This window comes from Carassius auratus, chromosome 10 (genome assembly GCF_003368295.1).
Source record: "Carassius auratus strain Wakin chromosome 10, ASM336829v1, whole genome shotgun sequence".
Taxonomy (NCBI): Eukaryota; Metazoa; Chordata; class Actinopteri; order Cypriniformes; family Cyprinidae; genus Carassius; species Carassius auratus.
Genome location: NC_039252.1, coordinates 4,214,223 through 4,236,118, shown reverse-complemented (window position 1 = coordinate 4,236,118; position 21,896 = coordinate 4,214,223). Strand labels below are relative to the sequence as shown.

The 21,896-nt window shown below is 34.3% G+C and overlaps 1 protein-coding gene across 4 annotated transcripts; it reads left to right on the top strand.

The window, feature by feature from the left end:
- The first annotated feature begins 985 nt into the window (after nt 1-985).
- LOC113109597 (SH3 domain-binding protein 2-like) lies at nt 986-21,896 on the top strand. 4 transcript variants are annotated; one of them, XM_026273278.1, is made up of 13 exons: nt 986-1,061; nt 13,576-13,715; nt 14,694-14,796; nt 16,329-16,446; nt 16,547-16,614; nt 16,904-16,986; nt 17,332-17,388; nt 17,640-18,153; nt 19,022-19,133; nt 19,576-19,631; nt 19,946-20,024; nt 20,610-20,669; nt 20,909-21,896. In XM_026273278.1, the coding sequence occupies exons 2-13, from the start codon at nt 13,580-13,582 to the stop codon at nt 21,062-21,064; spliced, it is 1,542 nt and encodes a 513-aa protein (XP_026129063.1). In that variant the 5' UTR covers nt 986-1,061; nt 13,576-13,579; the 3' UTR covers nt 21,065-21,896. The 4 variants fall into 4 exon arrangements, with proteins under 4 accessions (XP_026129063.1, XP_026129061.1, XP_026129060.1 ...); XM_026273276.1 differs by lacking the exon at nt 986-1,061 and adding an exon at nt 2,852-3,188 and having other exon boundaries at nt 19,025-19,133; XM_026273275.1 differs by lacking the exon at nt 986-1,061 and adding an exon at nt 2,858-3,188.

Sequence of the window (21,896 nt, the reverse complement as noted above, 5' to 3'; positions counted from 1 at the left end):
TAATAAACTAATAGTTTCAATATGAACTGTGCTAATTTATATATATATATATATATAAATGCTAGACGGGACTAAACAAGACTTCGCAAAGTGTCGTGCTGCTTATATGTGTGTGTAAATGAGGTACAGGTGTGGCAAGGAGATTAGCTGATGAATGAGGTGCAGGTGTGGGAAGGAGATTAGCTGATGAATGAGGTGCAGGTGTGGCAACCTGATAGTGATGCAGTGACTCATGGGAGATGTAGTTTGGGTGTGGTGCAACAGTATGAGAGGTGCTAGGGTCCAAGTGGTATGGTGACATCTGGTGGTTGGAATGGGTGGAATGGTCCTGGGTGGAGTGACCTCTACTGAAGTTCATGGGCACTCAGTTTATATGACAATTAATATTTCTATATCTACATTGCAAATGCCATTCATTATTGCAATTATATGCTTAATGAATTGTTGTTGGTAATTTAGTTTTCTTATCTATTTTAACCATATAGTCTCCATTTATATATCAAATAGGCTGTTGCATTGCTTGCTGATTCTCGTAATGTACAGCCAACAGAAAACAATTCAAAAGCAGCGCACGTCTAATGCAACACTTTATTTATGCAGAGCTACAACACTAAGCTAGTGAAAACTTTGACACTTTTTCTTCAGCTATCTTGCAGTCACCAGCATTCAATCAGGAAACGTAAAATGAATTGCTACACAAGAAAAATATTTTTGCCTGTAATAGATGCATTGAACAGTAGATTCCATAGCTAGGCACTTAAAACCTTTACAAAAAATGTCAATTGAACTGAATTTGAAGAATATAGACGTGTAAGCTGAATATATGAAATGTATGCAGTGCAAAGAATCATGCATGCACTCGTAGATGCATGAAGATGTTCAGTGGGTTTGCATGGCTGATTGAAACCAGCTCTTGATGAGCAACAGAACAAATGCAGAGTTGTAAATGGGAGGACCATAAATAGCATATTCAAGTGCAGAAGAGAGGAAGTGGACTTGTGCTCACTATTAACCACTAACATTAAGCGCACAAGCTAATCTCCATTAGATCATCTCAATGGGTAAGTTCTTTTATTCCTTTTTAAACAAATAAATCTACATGATGACGCCTGGTATTCTGTTAATTGTTGCTTTACAGAATTTGCTTTTGGCTAAAAATACTGGGGTAGATCATGGGGATCTGTAGAGGCGATGTAACTCGAATACATCCCACCATGCTGATGAAAAAGAGAAGGAACTTGTTTAAATTGCATCCTCTTTCAGGGGATTTCTGCTCATTTTTATTTTTAGAGGATGTTGTAGAAGGTACACTTTCCTTTCCTAAATGAAACCAAATCTGGAGGTATCGTCATAGTAAGGCTGCTATTGCTTTGGCAAACTACTGCAGTTCGTTAAATTCTGTCATACTTGGGTGGTTTTGAAGTACGTATAAGTTGAAGATCAAGTTGGATGGTGTTTGGTGTCTCATATGTAGATAAACAGCATCAAGTGGAGTTAAAGTGGAAATGTTGTTCCGTTAATTCATTGTGTTTCTAATTGAAAGATTAAACTTGGTATTTTATGTTCATGATTACGGTTCTCGACACAATCTCAACTGCTTCGTTTTTTATTTTATCACAAAATGTAATTATATTTTGGCCCAGATTTTTATTTAACGCAGGATATTCTCGCAATATATACTATATATATATATATATATATATATAAGAAGTCATAAAAAAGTGACGATATTACAAACATTAACATCATGATTTTCAGTAAATCATCTTTGAAATGAATGTGTATTGTGAAAATATATACTATTTGAAAGATTAAACTTGGTATTTTTTTCATGATTACGGTTCTCGACACAATCTGAACTGCTTCGTTTTTATTTTGAAACAAAATGTAACTATATTTTGGCCCAGATTTTTATGTAACACAGGACATACTCGCAATATATACTATATATATAATAAGTCATAAAAAGTGACAACATTACAAACATTAACATCATGATTTTCAGTAAATCATCTTTGAAGTGAATGTGTATTGTGAAAATATATAGACGATGCACTATAAACGTAAATCTGAATAGAGTAGATAACTGAATTTTAATTGAAAGTCTCTGTAAAGTTTGATGCAAAAATGTTTGCTTAAGATTGTATTACAAATTTGGTCAGCTGTGTGTCTGTGTTATTTAGAGCAAACTACATAAAAGCGTCATGCTTTTATGTAGTTTGCTCTAAATAACACAGACAACCGTGTTAATAAAAAGGAAGTAAGAAAAGGCTTTGTTTACCTGTGGGGACACCTGTATTTACCACATCTTTAGGAAACTGAACATATATGACTGCTGGCATTCAAAATTCAAAAGTATTTACTTATAAAACAAAGGTTATTCTTGGTAGTTAGGTGCTTTATAATTGGTCAAATTTTGGCTAGAGAATTTGGGATTTTGTTGCTCATTTCTGTGACAACTGTAAATCGTATTACTTAGAAAAGTAATAGTACACATTTGAGTTACTCTTCATGTAGCCAAAACCGTTTCAGAGGACTTGCATGTCAAAATTTAGTAGTTAAGATTAGGCTTTGTTGTTCAAATCTCCAACCTTAAAATGAGCAAGTGATACTAACCACTAACGGATGACTGTTTGTTTGCACTCAACCATGAAGTTTCAGACAGCACACTTCAGTTTCCAGACTCTGGTAGCCTTGGGTTACACGGATGTACTTGTACATAGAAGCCTACAGGCTACGATATATTTCTAAGAGTCAACAAACGCTGTTGCAAGCTAGTCAGACCAGCCGCCACGACTTCGTAGTTACATGCTAAAAGACGTGGAAAGTCCCTGCCAGTGAATTCAACTCCTGAGAACTTTGGCCAATCAGTCTGTCCATACAGCCACCAAAAGGAAGTGACTTTGTGACACACAAAAAGACTGCGCCAATGTGGGCCCTAAGAGGAAATGACTTGCACTGTACGTGAGCCTGAGATCACAGGCCGTCTCCGCTCGCCTCCGCTCTATCAGTCGTGCCTGAATCCTCAACAAACTCAATCAACTTCCGATCGTATGCCACGCATCATCCAGAGAACATGGTGACAAACACCAGCCAGTACCAATGGCTCTCTCAGTGAAAAAAAAGCGCTCCTTTGGTCACTTACAACAGTCGCATGCGAAGATGTGCATCCAAGATTTCTATAACAAGTAAGTATGCGGGTTCTTTTCCTTTCTGCTTTTCGGGTCTGATAGTCTGCGACTCCATTAATGATGGTATTGGTTATTTGCTTTTGACTTTAGTTAGTAAATCCCACAAGTTTGAGGATTACTGCAGTTTGTTGACTAGTGTTGTGCTGGACCAAAAAGTAAATGTGATTGAGATTTCTTATCAATTTTAAGAAGTAAGGTAAAAACGTGGGTAGTTTGTATTGATGGACTGAAGCCCACCCACTCGGTGCCCACAAAATACAGTAGTGCTTATTAGTATTGGCCACATACAATCTGTAGTTTGACTCCAGATAAAATGTAACATGTGGATTGAATTTAAAGAAAGTGTCCTTGTGTTTTTTCATTCATACTGTTTCTTTACAGGGAAAACCCCTGTCATACCCAAGGCCGCAAAATGTACTTTACACTACACCTTTACCGCTAAACTCCTACCTCTTGTAAAATGTGTTTACATGACCTTTTCAGTCTGGATGTACATGCATCCATATGGGGGCGTATCCAACTGACTGTGAGACGATGTTGTTATAGCTAACCCGTGTGGGCAGATGTTTGAGACGAACATCATGTGCCATTGATGGAGGCTGTGTTTCATGTGTATCTCATCTCCTGTTTAATTTTAAAGCCTCTCTTCCGTTTTAGTGATGTGCACATATTAGGAGGCAGGAAATGCAGGAAGGATGTAGATGCAGAACAAAAATAATAACGGCAACTACTGCCCACAGACTCTTTCTTACCTCTTTCTTGCGAAATGCATTAACATAAGAAAACCGCGCCCTCATTAAAAACAGTCTTGTGTAAATAGAGAAATTTTGTTTCTAATAAAGCGATTACTATTCACTATTAGTTGCGTATTTGCATGCATATCATAGCATATTGGCGGTTTATTTGTACTTATAAGGTGCTATATTAATGTGTTATTCTGCATGACCATATTCTAGATCCTTTAACCCTACCTTATACATAAACACTACAACAACTACCTTACTTAATATTTATAAGTAGCAAATTAGGGGTTAACTGAGGGAAAACTCTTTACAGAGTTAATAGTGGGTATGTGCTCCCTATTCCACATTGTTACCAGAATATATGCTTTTATATTAGTATATAATGGGTTTAAGCATATTAATTAATTTTGTCTAAACATGTCTTTGTAGCAGAGTAAAGTCTGTCCTCTCTGTACTTTTTATTTTTCCAAAGAATTGTCTGTTTAAGGTGAGGTCATATTTAATGTTGTTCGATGAAATGATGAAATTCTATTTTAACAGAAATTCACACGATCAGGAATTTCGAGGGTGAAAAATTTCCCCGCATGGATGTCGCAACAGATTCAGAGAAAGCGACTTCAGTGCACAGAATAAAAAGAAGAAAAAAATTATATATATACACAGTACAGACCAAAAGTTTGGAAACATTACTATTTTTAATGTTTTTGACTGCATTTATTTGATCAAAAATAAAAAATAAACTGTAATATTGTGATATATTATTACAATTTAAAATAATTGTTTTTACATTTATTATACTTTAAATTATCATTTATTTCTGTGATGCAAAGCTGAATTTTTAGGATCATTATCACATGATCCTTTAGAAATCATTCTAATATGATGATTCATTAACAAAGTTGGAAACAGTTCTGCTGATTAACATTTTTTCAGAACATGTGATACTTTTTAAGGATACTTTCATGAATAAAAAAAAAAAAAAAAAAAAAAAAAAAGAAGCTATGTTTTTAAAATATAAATATTTTGTAATAACAATATACACTACTGGTCAGTAATTTTCTTTCTTTTTTTTAATAAAATCAATACTTTTATTCAGCAAGGATGTGTTAAATTGATAAAAAGTGATAGTAAAGAAAATATATTTTTAGAATATATATTATTAGAATTTTTTTATTATTTTGAATAAATGCAGTTCTTTTTAACCTTTTATTCATCAAATATATTAGAAAGCAGAACTGTTTCCAACACTCATAATAAATCAGAATATTAGAATGATTTCTAAATGATCATGTGATCGACTGGATGTTACATGTGACACTATAGTAGTATAAGCAGTATAACAAGTATATTCAAATAGAAAACTATTATTTTAAGTTATAATAATATATCACAATATTACATTTTTTTCTGTATTTTTGATCAAATAAATGCAGGTTTGATGAGCAGAAGAAACTTCTTTCAAAAACATTAAAAATAGTAATGTTTCCAAACTTTTGGTCTGTACTATATATATATATATATATAATCCATTATTGGAGTATGTTTTACGAGAAAATACTATTACTTGCCATTTCTCTGTAATTGTAAAATTTACTAGCAATATCTGAATGAAAATTGTTTCTACATTAGTATGTGCACTGTGCCTTATACATCTCTATAATATTAACAATAGACCCATTACATTTCACTAAGGTGCTCACAAACATTAGACATTTAGGAAGAGACTGTTTAGTTAACAATTAGTGGACAAGTACCAGATATAGAGGAATGTACCGACACACATGGCTGTAGCCAGGATTTGTAAATTAGTGAGGTAATAATAACCCCTATAAATACAACTAATTATATACACTAACCCTTGAAAAGAGACAGAAATGTAGATGTTTTTGGAGGGATGCTCATTTTTAAAACATACTCTACGTTTCTGACAGGTAATATCATTTTTTGTTTTCCTTACCGAATGTCATATCTTGTGTCCGTGGACTTTTTTTGATCGGAGTGTCTATTTACACTAACCCCACCCGTTAAACGTTACCTTTAGTGGCGCAGAAGGTAAATCGTGTATTTACAAATGATTATTTTGCCGTGATCGCCCCGGGTTCGAATCCGCCTTTTGTCGAACTTTTTTCTCCCTTTTCAAATTTCAAATCACCTCAGAAAAGCATTTATTTTCAATGAAAATGAAGTAAATAATCAAAAAGTTGAAAATAAAGTATTTGGTAGGGTAAGGGTAGGTGTAGGGAGGGCTTTATTGTCCCAATAAGGTGGCATCCATTTAATAATTTGAATTAAAATAAAAATGTACACTCAATAGGTTATTATTGCCTACTGTTTTATAATGCACTACAATACTGAGGTGCAGATAATTGCAATGATTTGCAATAAGTAGTATAAATAGCAGAAAATCCTGCTATTTTAACATAGTATAAATAGAATATATAGCTATTTGCACTTTTTTGATAACTGCCAGACTAATGCCGGCGAACCAATGTTGCCAGATATTTTTAATTAAAATAAACAAAAACCTATTAATAAATAAAATAAACAAAAATTATTTCAAAAATTTTGGAAATGAGATAACATAAAGTTACATTTATTAACTTTATTAAAGTTATTAACTTTATTAACTTTCTAAAGTGTCAAATTAAGTGGAAGAACTAGTCAAAAACGCGTATAATAGCTGGATCTGGGGCAGCGTCTCAATACGCAGTCTCAGAATTATACATGCAGACATTCATACTGTATGAGGAGTTTAGCAGCAAATGAGTCAATCAGAGAACACATTTTATTTTCGAACTTGAAAAATGTACCGAGGTCCGGACCTCAGTGACGTCATAGCTGGCTACGGGCCTGCCGACATATATAAGTGTACTTACTGTAGCCTACTGCTAATATTTCACACCACTAACCTAACAAATCCTAATTATTCATCCCCAGAATCACTCTTTTCCCACATATGCCTTAAAATAACAAGTGGACTAGTTTTAACAGGTGTTGTAGTGTGACACTCAGCTGTGCTAATAACATTTAAAACCTTTTACAGGGGAATTACACACTGACTAAAGACTAAACAAATAGTACACTTAAAGTGACTATCAGCATTCATCTTTGGATGTCGCATAGAAGATAAAAAGCTAGGCATTTACAGTGTTATTGAATACTGGGTGATTTGGTGTAGTAGTCTCAGCTCATGCACTTTGCCTAGTAAATCAGAACAGTGTGACAGACGCCTCTCCAATGTTATTTGACCAAACAAAACATTTGTATATCAGTATATTAAACTCGCCCACACCTTAAGAGCGGGTCGAGTTCTGGTCATTGTGGATGGAAACATAGTTTAAATGTCTCAAGCAGTAAACAGTCTTGTGTGGAAAGTCTGACACACCACTGACGTACAATATGTCATTTGCTTTTATATAGTGGAAATTTATACTATTCACTTCGCAGATTCCTGGTCTTATTGTGAATAATAGTGCTATTCAAAAGAAAGAGACTTTTACTTATAGGTTAATCGTTAATCAAATTGTAACTTGCACTGCCTCTGAAAGAACTTTTTTAATTTCTTACATTTGTACAAGAACTTTACATTGTCATCGTAATAATGAGGGTGAGGAAAACAGCCAAATATGTTTCAGTTCCGTTCTTCTAGTGGACTGGCTGATTTGAACTCTTGTACTTTCAAGAAGGGGGAGCGTTAGAGTGAACATTGTGGTTGTGTGTGCATTCGGGAATTCCTCCAAGACGACCGTATGAATTTTTCCATGTGTACTTCTTCATTTCACACAGTTCTGATTGTATATGCATGTTATTCCACACACACATACACACAAGAAAAATGGCGAAATGACTTTAAATTATTACATTACTGTAGCTCCCCCTCTGAAAGCGGTGTGTCTCCATTCATGTTACATTAAGCCCACTTTTCATGATCCATTTAATTCCCGATGGAGAATCCAGCTCTGTGCTAAATTGTATCCTCTGAAATTCCTCACGTTTTAAACATGAAACGTAAACTGTGTTTGACCTCTTTGCACTTCATGCATATCAACACAGAAAGTTACGTTTAACAGCAGGATCAGGAAGTAGTTTGAATGGGGCTAAAATCTTCCCCACCCCACCCTGTTTTTTTGTTACAGTTTCTATAGAGCATGACTATCCTGTGTCTGATTACCGTCTGTGTTTATGTTCTTCTGGAGATTTAAGATTAATATTTCATAGCTTAGAGTAACCCGTGTGTTTGTTTGCAGTAGAAGGGCGCTCCTGGGTCGTAATACTCGAATACTTGACTAGTTTTTTGTTACACTTTATTTTAAGGTGTCCTTATTGCAATGTATATTATATAAGTAAGTAATGATAGTAATATGAATTAAAAACATTTTCGTACCATAGGGTTTGGATTGAGCATAGTTGAATGTAAACTTGCATAAATACTATAATAATTAAATGCAACGGGTAAAAAGGACACAGTAAAAAAAGTGGCTTATACTTTATTTTAAGGTGTCCTTGTTACAATGTAACTACATATTTAAGAAATGAGTAATATTAATGAACTACATGTACTTATTATATGGTTAGTGTTATGATTATGGATTGGCTAAGGGTACTTGCATGTAATTATCCATAATTAATCAAGGACACAAAATAAAGTGTTACCAAAAAGGTTTTTTTGGGGGGGGGTAAATATAATGTAGTGGTTAAATTATTGAGAAAAGATTTAAACACAAACTCATTTACATGTTATAATATCTAGTGCATCAAAAAAGTTAATCAAAGTTGTCCTAATACAAGAACGCATTTTGGTTCGGTTTTAGGACAACTTTGAAAGGTTGTGATCCACTTCAAATGCTGACTAGTGTAATTCAAACTTCATTTTCTATTGCATGGAGCATGTCTCAAAGGAATGTCTTAAATTGCTGAGGTTCAAAAAGCACTGAAACACTATAGATATTATAAATATTTGAAACCTTTATTTGCTTAATAATTTGTAATGTTTGTGAAAAAGCTTTACACCACATTACATTTTTAGAGGCACTGCACTATTATGACTATTATTATTATTATTATTATTATTATTATTATTATTATTAATAGTGGTTAAGGTGTTTAAGGAGCATGTGTTGTGTGTGGCAGATTTTTAGAAGGCTTACATTTACATTTTGTTGAAAATGATTGAAAAAAAGTTTGTTAGTTTTTTTCTTTTAACTTGAAGACGATAGTAACAGTAATGACTTCTAAGATTTCAAAAAGTCTTCGAAGAAAAGAAACACTATTATACTCCGTTGCAAAGGTGCTATCAAAACACACATGCCTCTTATCTTGTGTTAAATGACACCTGATGTCAATCATTGTGGGAAACATTGAGCAACAGAGATCAGTCTGCTGGTAGAGTTCTTGTGCAGACTCTCTTTAACTTCATTACATCAACACCAAAACCTCAAGAGAAAGAAGAACTTCTATTAGAAGGCATGCCGCTGCCAGAAACAAGCTACAATGGTATTAAAATACAAGCTACGATGGTATTAAAATACAGTTGCTGGTCTTTTAATTTCCTTGAAGTGAAGTCTGTAAGAAGGTCAAGATCATTTTGCTTACAGTGCCAAACTAAACTTCTACTTAAGTCCTAAAAATAGCATCCCTTTGCCACAAGCACGCTTCTGGACCATAATTCTTTGGTAGGGAACTATAATGTCATGATGAGATGCACTCTACCATTACACTTCTCATTTAGGTCACGATTGTCCCATGGGATTCACATCTCCCCACTCCACCCAGTGTTAGATGGACTTTCCTCCGATCCCGTCTGTATCTGCTGACTGGCTCTCAGACCTCCAGTGTTACGAATAAGCAATAGCAAATTCCACTGTGCGCTCCACAGCCCAGGAGGGGCTCAAACTTTCCAAAGGAAATGTAGGGTTTCCTGTCCTTTCTTTGTCCTGGTCAGATTCAAGGTTTTTGCTGGGGGTTTGGAGATAGCTGTGAATTCTGTGGTGAGACGAGCATGTCCTCAAACTCTTGATGGTCTCTGGCAGTATGTTGAGAGAGAGTAAAGCAGTGCAGAGCATTAGAAGATGTGTCAGCAGCAGGTAAGCGTGTGGGATCATGGGACACTTGGGTTTGTGGTTTGAAGTTTGTTTGAAGTTGGCATGTTTAAGTGATGTAGAATTATGTGGAGTTCGTGATCACAAAATACTCTCACATTGTCAAATTCCTGGGAACTCGCTTGATATTGCTAAAATGCTACATTGAAATTGAGGATGTGAAGCAGGAATTTAGTTTTGGTTCCTGTGATTGTTAATGCTTTTGTATGTCTGTTGTGGTTTTTCAATGTTTATGATCGTCTGGGTTTGCTCTCTTCGTTTTGTATTTTAATTGGTTTGGTTGACGATTTGATATGTCTGGTTCTTTCATTGTCTGTTTAGTTGTCGAAGGTTTTTATTTATCTTTTAGTTTTGCACAGTGGTTCTCAAACGTTTTGACTCCAAGGCCCCATGACATCAGGTCCTCTTGACTTTTCCTGTTGTTCACGATTTTTTTGGATTAAGGAGAAGGATTTTACATGGCGTTATATGATTTAATGACATTGCATGACCAGGTCAATAAAAATAATTTTAAACACTTTTTAAATCAGGCAACTTCCAACCATGGTTTTTCAAAGAAACTGTTATTAAGTGAATTAAAATAGGAAATATCTTGTGTTTGAATTGTTTTCATTTATTTTAATGTTTATTTTATTTTATTTAAAACTATTCTAATTAATCTTTACAACACCTTGGAGGTTTGCTGAGGCCCCCAAGGAACCAGTTTAGGACCATTTCTTTTTTTCTTTTTTTTTTCTTTTTTTTGGTTCATATAATATTATTTACATCAGTATATCCAGACTTATGGAAATGGTGTGGTATTTTCAACGTTTGCTCTTGATTGCTCCAGTGATTATATAGTTTTTTAAGAAGCTAAAGGAAGACATCATGACCCTGATTCCCTCAACAACAACAAATAAATCGTATTTTACAAAATTTTGCTTATTGCTTTTATATAACGGTTATTCCATTTACGTAGTAAGGTTTCACAGAATAAAACAGAGCAAATAAAATGTAACAATATTAAAGGAGCATTGCGTAGGTTCTGAAATTTCTAACCGTTACTGACACCATTGGCCATTAGAGGAACTGCAGCCAGTCTCATGCTTGTTCTCAGTGCGCAGAGGAGCACGCTCTTTTTTTTTTACTTCGAGGAGTGTCCGTGGGTGTCTGAATTGTGCTGGAGGCTGGTCGATTCTTTCCATCCGCAGAGTCAATTTGAAAACACTATTGCAGCTGCTTACTATAATGGCTGGCGTGCCGTACGGTTGTAAGCCCAAGTAGACGAGACCGCGCATGACGTCACATTTTGTGAATTTTCGCGCCAATTCGAGCCCGACTCCTCCACACACAATTGAGCCTACAGGCTGATAGAGGCAACCGTGGTGGACAGTCAAGGTGTCATTCTTTTTTTTTTACATCATGGTTGGCTCATACATGTACAAATGAAAACTCTATCTTAAAGATTTTTTTAAGTAAAAACCTCCACATAGCACCTTTAATAAAAACAGTATTCTTCCACAAAACAATCTAGTTCCTCAGAAACAGTTGTGGTTCCATCAAAGTGGTTGCCGAGCAACACACAGAAGTAAACAAAGGTGTATGTTTAAAGAGTAATTTACAACAGCTTTGAACACGGCTCACCCAATCAGAATCAAGGACCAGAACGATCCACTTATAAATAAGATTTTATTTTTTTTTATTTTGTTTTGTTCATCATGGCAGTATTCACACCTGAACTCAACATGCATAAATGTTGAAGCCTATATCCAATCGCAAAAGTAAAAAGCTAAATGTAGATTTACTGGTTGCATGATTTCAGTGTAACCATCACTTTCTATATAAAAAATATTTTCCACCAAAGTTAGAGTTAGAATAGTTTTAAGAGGCTGATTTAAAACACAATGAGGATGTGAAAGCGATGAGTGAGTGAATGTGTTCATCTGTTCTGCTTGATGGCATTTTATGTCCTGACAACATCCTTAGTGACATTTAGACACTTGTAGCAACCTTTTCCATGATGACTAAAAGCTTAAAAAAATTCAGGGGGTAAAACTTACTAAATTTATGTTGTAGAAGAAAGTGGGAAAATTTCAGGCATTTGTGTAAAAACACTTTCAAAAAACTAACTGACTTCAGGATGATGAAGCCAGAAATTATAAAACACATACTGTACGTCACTTAAAGAGGGACATTGTTCTGGTTTATTACATCAGTACATCAGAAGTGCTCTTCTGTCTGCCACCATTGTACCCCGACCTTCTTTAGTTGTAGGTTTACCATTGAACTGGAAGATTGTATTGGCTCAACAGCTCTTCCTAATGAAAGATTAAATAAACAATCCTCTGTAATGTAGGCCTACCTTTCAGTAAAAATGCCCAACAGTACAAAGTGTTGTTAATAACAGGTCTACAAACATAAAAAGGAAAAAGTTCATTAAAGGGATAGTTCATCCAAAAATGAAACTTATTTAATTAATTACTCATCCTCTTGTCGTTCCAAACCTGTAAGACATTTGTTCATCTTCAGAACACAAATTAAGATATTTTTGATGAAATCTGAGAGTTCTCTGACCCTCCATAGACAGCAAGGGTACTACCACAATCAACGCACAGAAACGTGACAAGGAAATCGGTAAAATAATCAATGTGACATCAGGGGTTCAACCGTAATTTTACAAAGCTATGAGAATGCTTTTTGTGTTCAAAGAAAACAATAATAACAATTTATTCAGCAATTCTTCTCCCCGTGTTACCGTCTTTCAAATGTAATGTAATCAATTTAATGTTTAAATGTTACATGTTGCTTCCGTTCAGTAGGCAGCATGCGCATGCTGAACATAAACAGCACTGATTACGTTGATTACGTTCTGGGGTACTCTATTTTATTATTGTTTTCTTTGTGCACAAAAAGTATTCTCATAGCTTCGTACAATTACGGTTGAACCGCTAATGTCACATTGAGTATTTTAATGATGTTCTTGCTACGTTTCTGTGCCTTGATCGTGTAAGGATCCTTGCTGTCTATGGAGGGTCAGAGAGCTCCCGGATTTCATCAAAAAAAAAATAATTTGTGTTATGAAGATGAACAAAGTTCTTACGGGTTTGGAACGACATGAGGATGAGTAATTAGTGACAGAATTTTGAGGTGAACTATCCCTTTAATATTTTATTTTGAAAGTTATATTTTCAAAACTAAAGGTTGTTTATTGGCATATATGGTTGCGTGAAGAACTATTGAGGTTCTTTAGTGGAAAGAACTTTGAATTAGAATTTTTTACAGGTTCTTAATGCTAAAAACCATTGACTGAAAGGTTCTTTGGGGAACCAAGAATGGTTCTTCTAATCTATGGCATCACTCTTTTGGAAACTTCTTTTTTAAGAGTGTTGAATAGTGGTTTATACCAATAATTCAGTGATGTAATCTGACTATCAGCAGAGCTGTGATTTGGCTTTAGGCTTGGTGGTGGTTGCCAAGTAGTTTCTAGAGTGTTCTGGGGTAATCGTCGAGTTTGAGGCTAGCTAACATTGCCAATCAAAAATAAACCTTTATTGTTGTTGACAGAAACATGGCTACTACGCCGGTCTCCTGGCCCATTCCCATGAGGGCTATCGGAGCTCAGAATCTGCTCACCATGCCGGGAGGGGTCTCCACATCTGGATATCTGCACAAGAAAGGGGGCAGCCAGTTCAGCCTGATGAAATGTGAGTTTAACGTGGCCCATTAGAATTGATCTGTCAGCAGACAAAACTTCAAACATACATTAACATTAGTTATAGGGAATTAGTCTCTCATTAAAGGGATAGTTCACCCAAAAAATTTAAATTCTGTCTTCATTTATTCACCTTCTCTTTCATTCTGAACCTTTATGACTTCCTTCTGTGGAGCATAAAAATGATATCTGAAAAAATGTTGTACGTTAAAGAGTTAATGGGGTTTAGTGTTAGTTGGACCCCATTGGCTTTCACTGTAAGTGCAAACAATACTTAAAACAGAAACATTCTGTAGATAATTCTTGTTTGTGTACTGTGAACAATATATAAATTCATGCGGGTATGTAACAGCATGATGGTGAATGAAAAAAATAACTAAGATTTCATTTAGGGGTGAACTGTCTCTTTAAAGGAATAAATAGTTGTTAAGCATAATTGTAGGTTAAGGTTAACTTTTCTAAAATATTACAGATATTCAGTCATTTAATGCTGGTTGCTCCAAAAGTTAAATAGGATGCAAATGCTGTTTCATAGCCTGGAATATTTTGTAACAATATAAGTTTCAGTTTGTTAGCATTAGATAATACATTAGGTGTCATAAATTAGCAATAGAAAAAAACACTTTGGTAACATTTTATAACAAGGTTGTAGTTGTCGTTGGTTAATTAATTAACTATCGATAAGCAATATATGTGTTACAGTTTTTATTCAAGTGTTGTAAAGTTAATGTTAATTTTTTTTACATACGCTAAAACAGTTCAGGTCCTATACATTAACATTAAATTTAGTTTAATAATGAAAAGCGCTTATTGTTCATAAAACCTAATGCATTAACAAACTGAACCTTACTGTGAAGTGTGACTTTATGCTACTATAAGAAATGAACACTGAAGTGCTACAAACAATTTTGCTTTCATTTATGTGCTGAAAGTATTGTGGACATATATTGAGTTTCTGTCAATTTCACAGGGCCACTTCGCTTCATCATAATCCACAAAGGCTGCATCTACTACTTCAAGAGCAGTACTTCTGCCGCACCTCAAGGAGCGTTTTCACTCAATGGCTACAACAGGTTGGTTATTACTGCGTTATTTATTTCCATAGGTCTCCACTGCATTTGTTCATATTTCAGTGGCTGTACTCAATTTAGCAATTTCTATGTTAAGTTACCAGTGGCCATCTCGGCACAATCGCAGGCCACATCCTGTCCACAGCTGCGTGTTCTTCACGCGACCTTTTTTAAGTTCTAGAGTTTCAATTCTGCAGCGAACTGGTCATCATACGTGTTTCCTGTACATGTAAATGTCCCATGTTCTGTATAAAGTCATACTTTCCATGAAGTTAAAGTGGTTTGATTCGTGCTGTAGTTCTTCCTCAGCATATGGTGAACATGTAATTATTGTGCATGATTTTTTTTTTTTTTTCCCGGTGTGGTTGGGTAAAAATAGCCCTCTAAATTAATACAGCAGAGCACAGGGAGTGTCCACGGATGAGCAAGATATATCCAGACGCTTAAGCCATGTATTTGACACTGAGGATGCAGGAAAGCTGTAGTTTACAACACATTTTAAAACATTTAGGATTGGTTCCAATCAACTGTAGATATAAATTATTAATACCAAAAAACAATAGTAATGGAAAGCCTTGAAAAGCACCAAGTATCACATGAAGTTTGAGGATGGTACAATTAGTTTTTGACGTTTTTGAATTATTATTATTAATTATTAAAATACGCAATATTTTGAATTATTATTAAAATTAAGATAAACTGTTTTCTATATGAAAATGACATATATTTTTGCAATGTTAAGCTGTATTTTCAGCATCATTACTCCAGTCTTCAGTGTCACATGATCTTCAGAAATCATTCATATTCTTCATATTTTGGTGGAAACTGTTATACATTTTTCAGGATTTTTTGAGGAATAAAAAGTTCAATAAACAGCATTTATCAGAAAAATATAACTCTTTTGAAACATTATAAATTAGTGCGGTAAAACTATTAATTGCAATTAATTGCATCAAAAAAAACGTTTTTGTTAACATAATATACGTGTGTACTGTGTCTATTTATTATGCATAGGCTATTTATAAATACAAACACATGCATGTACATATTAAGAAAAATATGTTACATTTGTATATTAAATAAATGTATACATAATAAATACATATAAATATTTTCAGAATATATATATATATACTGTTTGTATTATATTTAAATATACTGTATTTTGTATATATAAATAATAAATAAACACAGTACACACATATATAACATAAATAAAAACTTTTATTTTGGATGCAATTAATCGCGATTAATCATTGGACAGCACTTCTTTTGATCAACTTAATGTATCCTTGCTGAATATAATCTAAATATATAAATAAGTAAATAATACAGTAGTGTGCACTTATATATATATATATATATATATATATATATATATATATATATATATATATATATATATATATATATATATATATATATACACACATATACACACATATATATAAAGACCCCTAACTTTTGAATAGTAGAGATTTAAATTCAATGTAAACTTTATCTTTTTAAAGACCTCTGTTTTTCTTGCTTGGCAGAGTCTTACGGGCAGCAGAGGAAACAACATCTAGCAATGTTTTTCCTTTTAAGATCGTCCACTTCAGTAAGAAACACCGTACGTGGTATTTCTCAGCGGCGAGTGAGGATGAGAGAAGGGTGAGATCATGGGCCTGACAGACAGCATTGCACATCTATGAACTTTTGGGGTTTTTTTCTGTTTAATTGAAACAAATGTGTGTATTTTTATGTCTGACAGAAATGGATGCGGCACTTAAGAAAAGAAATCGGCTATTACAATGATAAACGAGATTTGCCTCTTCCAAGGTAAAGTTGAACTTAAGTCTCATTGAATTGCTCGGTCGCTGATGTCAGATGTGAGGTCACGTTGCACTTATACCACATTTAGGCTACTTTGTGCTTTTTAAACCAAACATGATGCATGAATTATATTTATATCATTCTTACACAACATGGTTTTTACCTTCACATTTTAGCTTCAAATTTTTGGGACTTTTGGGACTTTTTTCTCTACAGCTGTAACCTCTTCCTCTTTTTTTAATCACTGCTTGTTAATGTGATTCTGCTTTCTCCCAAATGTCTTGTGTTTTAATAGTGATGATTTAGATTCTGAGAGCCTGTATGGACAGTTAGAGGAGCCTCTGGAAATCAGTCCTGTGGAAGAAGATCCTGAAGCAGGTACACAGCCACAGACATGAAGATATTACTGTGAAATGTGTTCATTTATTATAAAAATGTTTTATATATTTAACAACTTTACACTAGAGTCTTTTTTCTTAAATAAATTAGTAAACATTAGCTTACAATTAACAATACTTTGATATCTTTTATAATCATTAACATTAGTCAATGCTATGTTAAACATAGTTAATGCACTTATTATTATTATTAAATAATTTAATAAATCATACTAAAATTAAAAAGTAAAAAAATTAACTAAATATATGACTTTGTAAATCAATAAATTACAAAAAAAAAAGGTAAAAAAATTGTGCATGACTGAATTTCTGTGTTTTGGTTTAGATTATATGACACAAGATGAAGACAGCGATGGAGAGGATATATCACCTGGGTCTGCAGGTAGATGTCTGATTATTCTGTCATTTCTTTCTAAAAGATACATACGTATTAGTACTTTATTTTCCCCTAAATGTTCATATCAGCACCTAAAAGCTGATCATTTTGAACCCAGTGATAGTTTTGCACCTCTTTTGTGAATGGGTTTATATTAGAGTTTGGCACATTTCAGTAGCTGTCTTCAGATTGACTGAGAATATTTGTCTTAGACGGTCCCCAGACGGTGGAAGAACAGTTTGATGTGTTTTTTTCAGGTCGACCCACGGTTCCTCCTCCTCCGTATCCTCCACCCCCAGTTCCTGTTCAGCCGAGAGAACACCGCCCCACGAAAGGCCCACCGCCTCTGCTTCCCCCTCCGTTCAAAAAGCCGTCCTGTACAGCCAAAGGTCCTCCTCCGCCGCTGCCGTACGCCCCGCACCTAGAGAAACCAGGGGTACACCTGTCAAACAGACACCCCCCTGGCCCCATGCCTCCTTTACCCCCTCCAAACAGCATGAAGCCCATGTCAGGCCCCTTCTCCACACTGCCTGCTTGTGAAAAGAAGCCGAATGCCTCTCTCGTCAACTCTACCTCGGCTACTTTACCCATCGTTGAGAACCTGCAGAGAGTGATGCTGAACTCGTCGAAAGCACACCTGGGGGTGAAGCCCACCCCTGGCCCGCGGCCCGTCTCGCCTCACCTGTCCAGCTCCGTAAGCAACAAGGTGCTCGGCCAGATACCCAAACCTCCGATACCATCCAAACCCAAACCCAGCAGACCCTTGTTCCAGTAAGAGTCTTTCATTCTCGTTAATGTCACCTGTGTCTGGTTTGGGGTTGCACCACAGAGACTGTTATTGCTGCACATGTATTAAATACGCTCATGCTCAGTCCTGTTATAGGAAAAGAATAACACCTGCGTTCTTTAACTAGAATGACTTTTTACGCAGATGTGTGAGAGTGTTAAACCTCACATTTGAGAGTGCCGCAAAACACTTCAAAGATTAGAATAAAACTACTTATTTTACAGAGTCTTATAATATACAGGGCTTGTGTTTGTATAGAACATTAAAATATATTTTTTTAAAACAACAACAAAAAAAACTATTATACACCTTGAATACATGTGAGTGTACACATCTTGATCATTATTATAACAGTGATTTATGGTTTTAATTGGCTAATTATTTTATTAATATTTTATCTGACATTCTATTCAATATGTTTCAAGGGCAACAAGTATTTTTACAATAAGTAAAAAAAAAAGTTTTTTTTCATAGTTATTATTATTATTGTTGTATTTATAATTGGAAATACATTCTTCCCATTTTAAAACCTGAACTAACCTTGCCATGTCATATTAATGTCATGAGAGGTCTTCTTTATCATCAAATCATCGATTTTTACTTTATATGTTTTTTTTTTTGTCTTTCTTTCTTTTTCACCTGCATGTTTTGCATGTCGGTCATACCACGTGACTCTTTTTAAAAAATAATAATAATTAAAAGTATTAATTCATCTGTTTACTGATATATTTGTTTGCTTACATTCATTAATTAACTGATTAAAGTTCATCCAAATGATTTTTAGCTTGTTTGGATGTTGGTTGAATCTCTGAAGATTATTTATGCAAATTTTACAAAATTCCTTTTTCTTAGAAGAGCGTCACCGGACGGACAGAGCTTTCGTTCTTCTATCGAAGAAAAGCCCTTAAAAAGCCGAGTGCAGGGCAAAATTAAAGAGAGCTCAGATGACGAGGACTATGAAAATGTAAGTTCATCTCATCTTCTATTGCTGATAACACTTGAGCTGAACTCAGGAAAACGCCCATTTAACACTGATATTGTGGAAACAAATTCAATTTCGTTTTAATAAAGATATATTTGTACTTTTTTATTTTAAAAAGCTTTATTTAACTTTTATTTAATTTTATTTTTAGTTTAGTTTTTAGATCTTTTAGCGTTTTACGAAGAGATGTTCACCCTCTTTATTAACTTTCCTCTGTCTGCCAAAGCAGAAAACATGAGTCACTTCCTCAGTGACATTTTGAATCAAAATAGATTTTGGAGGATCATTTCATAAAACTGTGTTGTCTTGCTGTTGCAACATTTACCAAGATATTTTTTTAAAACCATATTGTCACCCAACGTTTGACCTTGTTTAGTCATATAGCAATAATAATGCCTTTTCGTCACATGTTTTTTCTCATCAGATCAATTTGCCTAACTCTGTATTTGTGGACACAATGGAAACCAGTAATGTCGAAAGGTAAAATGAAAAAGCCAAAAACAAATGTTTCTGTTAATTACTTTTATTCTGTAATGTTTAGTTACTCATAGCAATCAACGGTTTGGTGCACTGTTTTGCAATAAAGAAACCGAATCCTTTAGAACAGTCAATCCAAACCTTTTCGTTTTTTATCCATGATATTTTTATTTGAAGGCATGTACAGTGTATGAGCGTGATAGCTGTATTTTGCTGTATTTTGCTGGCCTCTAGTGGAATGTAGTTGAAATTGCACTGTTTTTGATCCGATCATCTAGTCCATTACATTGTTAATTGTCTTCATTTAATGATTACAGAATATTTAGGGACACATACACCTACCCACCGAATGGTCTGTACTGCATCCGCAAATCAGGAACAGGAAAAACATCACAGGTACAGCTCACATCCAGCATGCATATATAGGGTTAATAAATATGGATTGGCTACAAAACTTGTATTTATTAAAAAAAATTATTGGTTACTTTTTTTTAATGCATATATATATATATATATATATATATATATATATATATATATATATATATATATATATATATATATATATATATATTATATATATATATATATATAATTTATTTATTTATTTATTCTGTTAATTTATATTTTCAAAGAGCATTTTTTTTAACTGAGCTCCCATGTTAAGGTTCAGTAATTTCACTTTGAAGGCAAAGAAAAGGTTATTAGTTATTGAATGCTTTATTGTCAAAAATGTCAATTGATATGTTCATAAGCCTGATAAAAGCCTGATTAAATCTGGATAATAAAAAAGGTTGTTGCATCTGAAATTTCATTATATAAAAATATATATTCAAAAAATGACATGTAATTTTAGATATATTATTATTTATTTTTTTTTACTGAAAGATAAATGACATTCTGTATAGAATATCTATCTGTTTTTTTTTTTTTTTTTTTTTTTTTTTGCAAAAGTAACTGTATTTTTCTTGTTTGACACAGGTGCTGGTTGTTTGGGACTCGGGTATAAACAAAGCCAGAAATTATAGGCTCTTTGAGGAGGTTAGTAGCTATTTTGCATGGACACTAAATCTGCAGTACAGACGTTTTTAACAAAGGCAAGATTTGTTCTTACTAGGGGATTTGTACAAAACTCTAACCAGTAGTATTTTCAATTCGGCACACACTTTGTCCTGCACTGTTAATGCTACCGAATGTTGAGAAAATGCTACAGTAGTACCTTCAGTGGTCATTCCAGATCAAACTCAATCTTTTTTATGCTCTCTTTTCTACATTTCCAGGACCAGCGGGTGTATCTGGAGGCAGATCGGACGTTCCCCACTTTATCTGCCCTGGTAGAAAACTATCACATCAACCCACTGCCCAGCAATAACCACTCAATGCCCAACTACTCCCTCTGCTTAAATCTCCCGTTCGGCTACGACCCACCCAGGTGACATCGGCCCCCTGTCCCGTGCTGAAACACCCACCCGCTGACAGCGCCGCCTTCTGGAGAACACCTCCCATCACACCTGAGCGCACAGTCGACTGATGCCCTCACTAGTGTGATATACTGTGAATATCAATGCATCGTTAATCCAGTGAACCAAGGAACTGTGTTCATTTAAGTCCAGTGTTCAGAAGGGATGAGTTCTATTAAAATGACAAAGATCCAGTGAATCAGACAGTGTTAAATAGCAAATGTGCACTTAAGTACACATACTGTGCTGCATATATTAGTATACTGAAGCTTCTTCTGGCTAAGAACCGACGGATTGGCATGCAATGGTATTAATCACTGTTTTTACTGGTTATCTGGAGTACAGTAAAATATCTATTTCAATCGAATATCACACAGGAACCACAGACAATGCTGTGCAATGCTTCTTCACTGTAAAATAACTCCCAATGTATATTCTCATGGTTGTTTTTAACTCACACATAAGAACGCCTGAATGTTATTGCAACATTTCATACTGTAAGTATTATTTTATTGTACAAAATGTATATTATATTGTATATTATATAAGTCAACTGGATGTCATTGTTATGTTAGAGCACTGTACACTGTTGTGAGGTGAATTATACACACTTGAAACTAAATACAGAGTGAAAATGAAACAAACTGTTTATAAATTAAAAAGACCAGGTGTTATTTACATATATAATAAATTGATTCAACTTCAAATCAGTATTCCATATATAGCCTATGGTTATTTGGTATATTTGTATAAATGATCCTAAAATTGAATTGAATATTTTCAGAATTAAATAAAAAGACTAACTTGA